At 39.1% G+C, this 10,862-nt stretch overlaps 1 protein-coding gene across 1 annotated transcript; it reads right to left on the bottom strand.

The window, feature by feature from the left end:
* Positions 1-2,725: 2,725 nt before the first annotated feature.
* Positions 2,726-8,760, bottom strand: LOC130079692 (cytochrome P450 1A1). Its single transcript, XM_056245049.1, has 7 exons — positions 8,663-8,760; positions 6,918-7,772; positions 6,656-6,782; positions 5,506-5,595; positions 5,206-5,329; positions 5,041-5,127; positions 2,726-3,224 (listed from the first exon to the last, which is right to left on the bottom strand). Exons 2-7 carry the CDS (start codon positions 7,755-7,757, stop codon positions 2,927-2,929), a joined length of 1,566 nt encoding a protein of 521 aa, XP_056101024.1. The 5' UTR covers positions 7,758-7,772; positions 8,663-8,760; the 3' UTR covers positions 2,726-2,926.
* Between the last annotated feature and the right edge of the window lie 2,102 nt (positions 8,761-10,862).

Raw genomic sequence — 10,862 nt, 5'->3', positions numbered from 1 at the left:
ATTTTGCCTCACATTCACCCATTCACTTACTCATTCATACGACGGCGGTGTCAGCCATGAAAGGCGCCAGGTAAGTTTTGCACAGGTTAGTAGTGCACAGGTTAGTAGTGCACAGGTAAGTAGTGCACAGGTAAGTAGTGCACAGGTTAGTAGTGCACAGGTAAGTTTTGCACAGGTTAGTAGTGCACAGGTAAGTAGTGCACAGGTAAGTAGTGCACAGGTAAGTTTTGCACAGGTTAGTAGTGCACAGGTAAGTAGTGCACAGGTAAGTAGTGCACAGATAGGTAGTGCACAGGTAAGTTTTGCACAGGTAGGTAGTGCACAGGTAAGTAGTGCACAGGTTACTAGTGCACAGGTAAGTAGTGCACAGGTAAGTAGTGCACAGGTAGGTAGTGCACAGGTAAGTTTTGCACAGGTAAGTAGTGCACAGGTAAGTAGTGCACAGGTTAGTAGTGCACAGGTAAGTTTTGCACAGGTTAGTAGTGCACAGGTAGGTAGTGCACAGGTAAGTTTTGCACAGGTTAGTAGTGCACAGGTAGGTAGTGCACAGGTAAGTTTTGCACAGGTTAGTAGTGCACAGGTAAGTAGTGCACAGGTAGATAGTCAGGTAGAAATTCAGGGTTGAACAACGAGACCAGACAATGTGAACTGGGTGTGCTGGTCTTTATGGTGACTGTTATGATTGCGTGCAGGTGCTGCTGATCAGTAATCAGGTGATTAGGAATGTGTGTAGGAATCTGGTGCTGAGTCTGGTGTGTGTGGCTGATTCTGTGACAACTGTGATGTTAAATGTGTTTATTTATTCATTTATTTACATTTCAATTTTGCAATTCACATTTATGTGTATTTAGCGCTTTTCACAATACACATCGTTTAAAAGCAGCTTTACAGAAAATGCATGAGTCCACATTACAATTTACAGTGATTTGGAATCAGAGGTGACTGTCTAAGTTATGTATTTCAGAAATGTACATAATTCAAAATCTCAGTTAGCTAAAAATGTATTCATATAAACAATGTAATAATTTAAGACAGAAACAAAATTATTTAAGTAATTTCATTTTAAAAGTATACTTAAAAGCATCTGATTCCATAACTACTTCAATTAATCAGTCTCGATTTAAAAAAAATACATTTTCAATTATATCTGCATATTTAACACAGTGTGTTTGATCCTTAAAGGGACAGTTCACCCCCAAAAAAAGAAAATTCTGTCATCATTCTGATCTTCAACCGGTATGAGTTTCTTACTTCTGTTGAACACAAAAGTAGATATTTTAAAGAATTTTGGGAACCACTCAACATTAAGTAGTGTTTTTTTTTATCTATGGAAGTCAATCATCATCGGTTTGATTTCATTCTTTAAAAAATCATCTTCTGTTTTCAACAAAAGAACCAACATGAGGGCGAATAAATGACAGATCGCTTTTTTTTTTTAGTGACTATCCCTTTAAATAGAGACAGATGGAGACAGACATTCACAATGAAAGTTTTATTATTCATTTAGCAATCATAAATAGCTTATGCAAAAACATTGCAACTGCTGGCAAAGTTGATCTGAGAGCACATTTGCAGGAATTATTAATGTACTACTTCAGACGTAAAATTCCTTCATTACACAAGCGTCACAAAGAGTATCAGGTCAGTGTTTCAGGAGGAACATTTGATCGAGAATCATATTGAACGTCCAGAAGGACCTTGATAAATACAAAAACAGTAGATCAACACTGTACAAACATCAGATCAGGCACATGGTAAAAGTGTCAGCATATTTCCACGAGGTGGATCACATTCTGGGATGTAATAAAACAGAAAGCAGCTTCAGTGTTTGTTGTCCAGCAGAAGAACCTGCATTAAGCTTATGAGAATATAAAGGCACACGAGCAGCTCCGGCACGCGCTCTTATCTCGCTCTATATTTGGAAGCACAAATATGTTATCAGCTTTTGAGTTTTGAAAGGATAAACTCATACAGACGTGCATCTGCATTTGAGAACACAGATGTACAGGATAAAGGTGAGACTCTGGATTACACACGTTCACACCAAGCACGATAACTATAAAGATATAGTTCGAAAAATCGTTCTCGATATATAACGATACGGATATGAGGAACGATATCGTTAGGATCACTTTCAGAACGATTTTTTTCCAGCTGTCGAACGATAAAACACTGACAGCCAATCAGAATCCACTCGAAAATAAAGAACTCGCGCTTTTAAAATGGAAGACGACATTGTGGAGGAGTAAATCGTAGTTTTTTGTGTTGTTTTTATTCCACTATTGCTAGTTAAAAACGTGTGACAAACTGATCCAAACAGGTCCATTTCCGCTGCTTTGAAACCGCAGCACGGGCTTAGAATAAAAAGACCATTATCGTTTGTTGGTGTGGACGCGAATATAGTTGGATTATAAAATACAAACGGGTATGATTTTAAAACAGTTTAATCTGAAATCAATATCTCTGATGTGTTGAAATGCTGTGTAATAACTGTGTTATGACTGTAAACCGTATCTCTTACATGTCCGTCTAGTTTGATCTCGCCGCTGAAACTGCTCTCTCCAGCTTTGCGTTTATAGAGATAATAACATATTTCAACTCAGATCAATATTTCATGTCTAATTATTTACTGTTGTGGCAAGTAACGTGTAATAAGCGGGATAATGTACATCCAGCCGGTTGTTATCTCAGAATGAACCCCTTCAGGTGTGTGTGTGTGTGTGTGTGTCGTGTGACCCTGTCGGGTTTATCCTGATATAACTACCGGCTGGATGTACATTATCTCTTACTTATAGTTATCGTTCTTGGTGTGAACGGCCTTCATGATGGTTGAAACGACTGGCACCAGAACTGATACAAACATCTTTCAAATATTTGGCATATGGAGCTTTCCACAGGGCCGCTGCGGATTGCGGCTCGGACCGGATCACGAGGCGTATCCGGGTTGTGGCGAGACTCGTAGCAGACAGCGCTTGTGCTTCATGGTCAGCCCGTATTCTGGTGTCATATCCAGCATTTCTCCCGGCATCCCGCTGAACTTTAACCTCTGGAGAAGGATGGCCAGGAACAGGAAGACTTCGGCCCGCCCGATGGACTCTCCGATGCAGCGCCGCTTGCCCAGGCCGAACACCAGAACCTTCTCTCCTTCGGTCTTGTTGAGGTCCGTCCCGTCGGCGCTGAGGAACCGGTCAGGGTTGAAGCACGACGGATCCTTCCACAGTTCCCTGCAAGAACAGACAGAAGCGTCACTGCACTGCTGGTCCACTGTTCTCACCTGTAAACATACAGCGTTTGACACTTGGTGCTCTTTGGTCATTTGTGTTTTTGTTTCTTCATCGGAATGGTAAGAAACTTGGTAAAGGTTTTGGCACTTGCTTTGTGAACACACACAAACAAATCATTTATTATATTGTACCAGTTCAATATGTCATGGACATGATCTGAACAGGTTTAATGGTCCTGATAACAACGGTCACACTTGTGCTCCTCGCGGTCAGAAACGAGCGCATTGTAAATGAATGAGAGTTTCCTCTAGTGGAAGCGTGTGGAACTGCAGCCGAACACACTCTCACTGACGCTCGTTTACTGAGAGATCGGCTCACATGCGGAACACACACTTATTTAGATTTTACTCACAGTTTAAGAGTAAAACAAGTTTTTATTTATTTCATATAAAAATTTAAAATAGTGTTTTTACAAATTTTTCATAACAATAAACGTACAATTCTGCAAGTTCACTTTTTAAAACAGTTTTCACTTCAGCAATAATCTGCCGAGTGTCGTCTCTGAGAAGAGATCAAACTTCAGTCTGTCCTCTGAAGCGTTCAAGATTTACCAGTTTAAGCTGGAAATTAATTTTTCAGTTCTACGCTCAAAAAGTGAATAAATGGATTATAAATAGAGCGTAAATATAATTTTGTACCATAAAATCCCCTAAAAATACAAAATATTAAATTAAAAACATTATCGAACTAAAATATAGTACATTCATTTCATTGAAATGAAAAAATAAATTTCGGTCATTTTTGACCGACACAAAGAGCACCAGAGGGTTAAACTTGACTGTGCTTTTTTTTTGTTTTTTTTACACTACCCTTGTTTCCTTATTTGTTTAAAGTCCCCCTGTGGTGAAAATCCAGCATTTATTGTTGTTTATGTGTCTATGTGGTGTGTTTAATACGCTTTAAGACACACCATGTGTAAGTTCATAAGTCGACAGCATTGCTGAGTATTTCCTCCTTAAAACTGCAGTGAACCAAAGACAGTCTCAAACACACGGTTTGAAATCGCTGGTGTTTCTGACGTCACAAACGACCTTGTAACCAATCAGATCAACGTGTGATCGTCAACCAGTGGATCTCTGAGCGGAGTGAGTGAGTGGAGGCGGGGCTCATCTGCATATTCATAGAACCGCGCATACTAAATGAGGTGAGGGTGTCGAGTTACATTCAAGATATTTTAAGACATGAAGGAAAAAACTTTTAAATATGTCATTTTGGTGATCAAAGATAAAGATACAATTATTGACTATATAGGGGTACTTTAAATCTATTTTAAGCAATTTTCATTTACTATTTATTTTAATCCATTTAATTATAATATTTACATATCTATTAATATATTTTTTATTATTTATACCACCTAATACTAATTTATTATACTATAAACTATACCAGTTTAAAATATCATTAGGGAAAAATGCATTATATTATTTAAATATATTTGTATTTTTTAAGCAATTTTTATTGTTTGCTTATTTGAATGTAATGTTCAAATTAAATATATTTAAAATCATTGTACCATAGTATCGCCACAGACAGTACACTCATTTATTATATAATACCAGTTCAAATTATTATTAGGAAAAAGAAAATGTATTATTTAATTATTGACTGATTGAAATAAAGTTGTATTGTTTGCTTATTTTAATCTGACTTAAATATATTAAATAGTAAATATATATTTCAAATCAGTACTTTTGTTAAACCCACATTAGTACAGTGATACTGTAAACGCATGAACTCATGGTAATAAACTCACGGGTCGTGGTTGACTTGCCACTGGTTTATAAACACACAGGTGTCTCTGGGAATGAAGTATCCATTGAGCGACGTGTCTTTAGACGTACTGAAAGAGAAGAACACAGCACAGTTAGCTCGAGTCACGCGTGTGCTCTGTTAGATCATGAAGCCGTCTGGAACTCACCAGTGAGGAATGGTGAACGGGAGGAAGGAGGAGTGCCGGAAGATCTCCAGGATAAAGGCCTCGAGAAGCGGCAGGTCCGTTCGGTCCGACAAGCGTGGCGTTCGATCCATTCCGATCTTCTCTTCTGGAAAACATTCATGCCATTTGTCAGATCAGATGTCGGTTATGTTTAACGGTGGACCTTTTTTCTACAAATCATCCTTCAATATGTATTCATGTGAATCGCCACCTCGTAAAAAACAGTTGCATTTAAATGCAATAGAGTTTAACTCCAATATCTCTCTATGTAAACAGACTCACTCAGTTCTCCCTGCAGGCGTTCCTGGATCTCGGGATAGGCCACTAGATAGACGACAGCCCAGGACAGAGCCGTGCTGATGGTGTCGAAGCCTGCCGATGAGCACACACACACACACACACACGCTTTAGTGTCATTCATGTTCCCGTATGAACATTCTGGCCGATACCAATAATTCTTTATATTTAAAGGCCGATAACCGATATATATTGGCTGATAAATCTAAATACAAATGTTTATATAATTTTTTAAAGCCTGATTACAAAAAAAAAGTAATTCATACACACATATGTACATTCTGGCCGATACCGATAACCGATAATTCTTTATATTTGAAGGCCAATAACGGATATATTGGCCAAAAAATCTAAATACAAATTTTTATACAATTTTTTTAAAGCCTTATTACAAAAGAAATGTCATCCATGCGACCATTTCAACATTATGGCTGATACCGAAAACAGATATCTGTTTATATTTGAAAGCCGATAACCAATATATATTCTGATAAATCTACATTCAGATTTTTATATGATTTTTGAAAGCCTGATTACAAAAAAATAAAGTCATCCATGCACACCTATGAACATTCTGGCTGATAACCGATAATTCTTTATATTTGAAAGCCGATAACCGATATATATTGGCCGATAAACCTAAATCCAAATTTTTATATAAGTTTTTAAAGCCTGATTACAAAAAAAAAAGTAATTCATGCAAACATATGAACATTCTGGCCGATACCGAAAAACCGATAATTCTTTAAATTTGAAAACCGATAACCGATATATTGACCGATAAATCAAAATCCAAATTTTTATGTTATTTTTGAAAGCCTGATTACAAAAACAAAAGTCTCATCATTAAAAGCCAAGTCCCAAACACACAATTATAATGTTCTCATTATAATTGTATATAGCCGATATTACACGTTGCACTTTTTGTATTTTCCTTTTTGAAGTGATTTTAATCATATTTCAATTCAAAACCATCATGGTGAACAGTGCGCATCTGAAGCGTCTCAGCTGGAGGAAACAATACATTATTTATCGGCTTTAATTTATCGGACAAATATATCGGTTTAAATAACATTTCAAATGAGCATATCTCGACTGATGCCGATATCTCGTGCATCCCTAATCCAGAACTCACCGGCTCCGAAGAGGTCGTTGACGATTCCGACGATCTTCTCATCGGACACTTGAACGTTGGAGTTCTCGTCCAGCTTGCGGTCTTCGCAGTGGTCGATGAGCGAGTCGGTGATGTCACGGATGTTGTCCTGAAACACATTTCGCAGTATTGAGCGATTTGTTGAGCGAAACTGACACAGTTATTGAACTGAACTGAATAAACATTGATCTGAAGAACAACACTGTCTTTCTTAAAAACTGATCTGACGTATAAAAGCGCTCACCTTGTCGAACGTGTCGTAATGATCCGAGACGATCTTCTGGATGAACTTGTTGAAGCGAGCGTTAATGGCAAAGAATTTCTTCATGGATGCACTGGGAAAGATGCGCAGGAATGGGATGAAATCCGCAGGATTCCCGCTCCCAACGATCTTCCCGAACTCGTCGGTCAGGTTCACCAAACCCACCAGTTCGTCGTCGTCGTGGCTGTAGCGGCGGCCGAAGCAGATCCCGCAGATCACGTTCGCCACGGACACCACGATGTGCCGGAACGGGTCGAAGCTCCCGTCGGACTTCATGACGCTGTGAAGCCTCTGGATCAGATACAGTCCCTCTTTGCTGATGTGTTCCTCCAAAGCGCAGGAATACTCGGAGCTCTCGCCCTGAACCGTGGAGAAGGTCCTCAGAGCGCTAAGAGCTAGCTTCCGACGCGCACGCCACACTCCCACCTGATCCGTGCTGAAGGCCAAACTCTTCCCGTCGCTGATGAACCTGGTGCTGTAGAGGTCGGGACGCCCGGAGAACTCGTCGCCCTGTTTGAGGAGCGCCTGTCGGATCACCTCGTTCCCGCTGAGCACCACCACGGGACGCGTGCCGATCTGGATCTGGAAGACCGGCCCGTAACACTTACTCATGGCGGTCAGGCTCAGGTGCGGGTTGCTTCCCACTTCCAGAACGTTCCCGATGATGGGAAGAGGCTTGGGTCCGGGAAGCTTCAGGAGCCCGTCGGGAATCTTGGTGCGCATGAGGCGCATTAGCAGATACACAACACATATGGTGATGATGGCCACGAGGCTCTCGGACACGGAGATCGGGCCCAGGACCGGAACGACCGTTAGAGGCATTGCTGAGCGGGTTACCTGTGCAAAACAAGAGAGATCAAAACCACTGACGGAGAGAGAGAGAAATAATGTAGGAATACTAAACAAAAGATGTGTCTTTCTGCAAGCTGTGGGTTTTTAGTTCATGGATGCAAATAACTGAAATATTTGTGCAGTTTAACCAATGCATATTGTTTGGTTATTTTTGTAAAATCTATTAATGATAAACTAAACTTGGAGTGATTTGCCTCAAGGTCAGCACACACACACACACACACACACACGTTAGAGGCATTGCTGAACGAGTTACCTGGGCAAAACAACACCGAGATCAATATACGGCGGACTGAGACGGGAGGATTAATGTAGCGCTATACTAAAAGAAAGGTGTGTCTTTCTGCAACCATTGCATGAGGTTTATTAGTTTGTGCATGCAACTAACTGATATATTTGTGCAGTTTAACCAATGCATATTGTTTGGTTATTTGCATTTCGCAAAATCCATTAATGATAAACTACACGTGGAGTGATTTGCCTCAAGGTCAGCACATATCTCAGACACACACACCTTTAAACTTTCAGCAAATGCCCTATAATACACTGATTCATGCAGTGCAAAACTTTCTGAACAAAGGAACATAGGCAAGAGTCAATGAATACACACACACACACATATATATATATATGTATATATGTATATATTTATATATATCTATAATAAAATTAAGTTTATATTTAAATCTAAAAACTCTAATAATAAAAGCATTTTGACCATGCACACCACCAGTCAGTGAACAAGCAGTACAATATTGTGTAAAACAAGTAAGAAACTAGAAAGAATTCACAGTTTGCAGTCAAAATTATTAAATGACATCTGCACATATGATCAAATATTCACTGAATGAAAAAGGCATCGACAGCTGACTTACACAGAGTGATCTGACGAATATTTCCCTGTCTGTTCTCTTCTCTTCTGAATCTGTGTATCCAGAGTCAATCTGCGTGTGTTGAGGAGTCCTGCGCGAGGAGCTTTATAGAGGACAGCGCGTCGCGATTGGCTGAGCGCTCGCGTGACGTCATGATCTGTGAATGAGAATCCGTGATTTGAGATTTATTACTGATCATCGTTCAGCGCAACATTAATGAGACTGGGTTCTCTTGCCTTTCCACAAATCTATATGACAATATTTTTGTAAATTAACAAAAAAAATTATATATATATATATATATATATATATATATATATATATATAGTTTTTTTTTTTTTTTTTTTTTTTTTATATAAAATGTAAATTCCACACGGAAACTTAAAAAACAATGAACAATGAACATAATGATCGGAATTCAACAATGTTTTAGTATATCTTACTTATATTTTTCAAAATTCCCTTTAATCAATTAATCAATCAATAAATAAATAAATAATGTGAAACTATAAAAGACCCTATATGTATTTAAATAAGTTAAGCTTTGTTGGGGAATATTTTTTATGTGAAACTAATTCAATTCACATTTATTTGTATAATAGCCATCGTTTCAAAGCAGCTTTACGGAAAATGTCCATATTACAATTTATGAGTGATCTGTTATCAGAGGAAACTGCAAGTTATGTATTTCAGAAATGTACATATACAAATCATACAGTTAGCTAAAAATTTATTAATTAAAGGCAGAAACAATGAGCTCATTGAAGTAATGATCTTGTTTGTTAACAAATTAATATGACAGAAAAATTGTAGCATTGGTGCATGTTGATTTAGAGCTTGCGTCATTAATCAATGCATAGACCGAGAAAATAAATGCACAATAGATTAAATATCATATAAATCTGAAAAATACACAGCTCTAGAACAGGCGTAATGCATGTAAATAGAAAAAATGAAAGAATGAACGTAAACACGCTTCTTCTTGTTCATTGATCTGATCTTAATCGTTAGAATTAGTGCCATAAATTCGTTTGACAGTGTCAGCAATTATAGGACTAAATAAATAGTTTATTGACATCTGATGATTGCCTACAAGACACAGTCGCGCATTGATCTGCGGGTTCATGTTCCGCCTGGCACGCGCTCATTAAGCAACAGGTAAAGCATCGCGTGCAAAGGTGTGTGCGTTTCAGAGCCCCTGCACTACAGCTCTAGCGTGCAAAGGTGTGTGTGTGTGTGTTTCAGAGCCCCTGCACTACATGTTCACAGTTCTCGCTCGCTGTGTCAACAGGAAAAGCCGCCAGAATGGAGTAAAAGCGTGTGACCCTCGAAGAGCTGCAGTAAATCAGAGTCTCTGAGTTCTGTGGTCGGTTTCCTTTGAAGAGTCTCGCGACCTCAGACTGTTATCGTGATTTGAAGCACGCTCAGATAAACAGCATCGCGTGCGTGCACCTGTGGCGCGCGGGTTAAACATTGCCCGCGTTGCGTGAGAGCGCGAGCGCGCGTGCGCGAGGATGCTGGAGGGGCAAACGAGTTCAGTTTCTTCATGAGTTCAGTAACTTCAGGAGTTCAGTTCTTCACCATAAACTGCATCTAGAGATCCTTCATCTGTCCCGATTCTGTCATGCACGCGCAGTGATTTACCTGTGATTTCAGCAGTGCACGCTTTTGTTTCAGTCGTTTCTTTTGCATTTCGACTCTCTTTACTTTAGAAATCATCTCGCTGAATGAGAATGAGATGTTCTGCGCCACTGATCATCTTCAGAGGGTTTGTGTGTTTAGTTGATTAAAGATCATGTCATGAAGGATCTGGTGAGAGTGAATGTCCCTCTAATGTCCTAAAACATATGCACGAAATATACAAGCTACTTTTAGCGTGGTAGGCTATATTATATTATATTATATTATAGCACTATTATATTATAGCACTATTATATGTGTTATTATAATTAATATATTTTTAATGTTTTTTTTTATTTACAATGATGACAAATTCACTAGTAAAGTGACAAAAATAGGCTTTGTGTGTGTGTGTGTGTGTGGGTGTGTGTGTGTGTGCGTGGGAGTGGGAGTGGGTGTGTGTGGCTCGTTGTTCAGCTCGGTCAGTCACGCGAAGGCTCTTGTCTTCAGGGTTTCTGCGGTGAATGGATCGCTCAGCTCGACTCACGCAAACTCACGCAAACTCCGGTTAATCTTCACTGAC

Source organism: Rhinichthys klamathensis, unplaced genomic scaffold, assembly GCF_029890125.1.
Source record: "Rhinichthys klamathensis goyatoka isolate OS25496 unplaced genomic scaffold, OSU_Roscu_1.1 h1tg001266l_1, whole genome shotgun sequence".
Classification (NCBI taxonomy): Eukaryota; Metazoa; Chordata; class Actinopteri; order Cypriniformes; family Leuciscidae; genus Rhinichthys; species Rhinichthys klamathensis.
The sequence above is the reverse complement of the archived record's forward strand: the minus strand, read 5'-3'. Positions and strand labels throughout refer to the sequence as shown.

What these genes read in the sequence shown, in the direction of transcription:
- LOC130079692 (XM_056245049.1), bottom strand. Translation starts at nt 7,757, where the DNA reads ATGCCTCTAACGGTCGTTCCGGTCCTGGGCCCGATCTCCGTGTCCGAG. An exon ending in CAACGACCTCTTCGGAGCCG is followed by an intron (nt 5,596 to 6,655) that starts GTGAGTTCTGGA and finishes GCTCATCGGCAG; the next exon opens with GCTTCGACACCATCAGCACG. An exon ending in ACGCCTGCAGGGAGAACTGA is followed by an intron (nt 5,330 to 5,505) that starts GTGAGTCTGTTT and finishes AATGTTTTCCAG; the next exon opens with AAGAGAAGATCGGAATGGAT.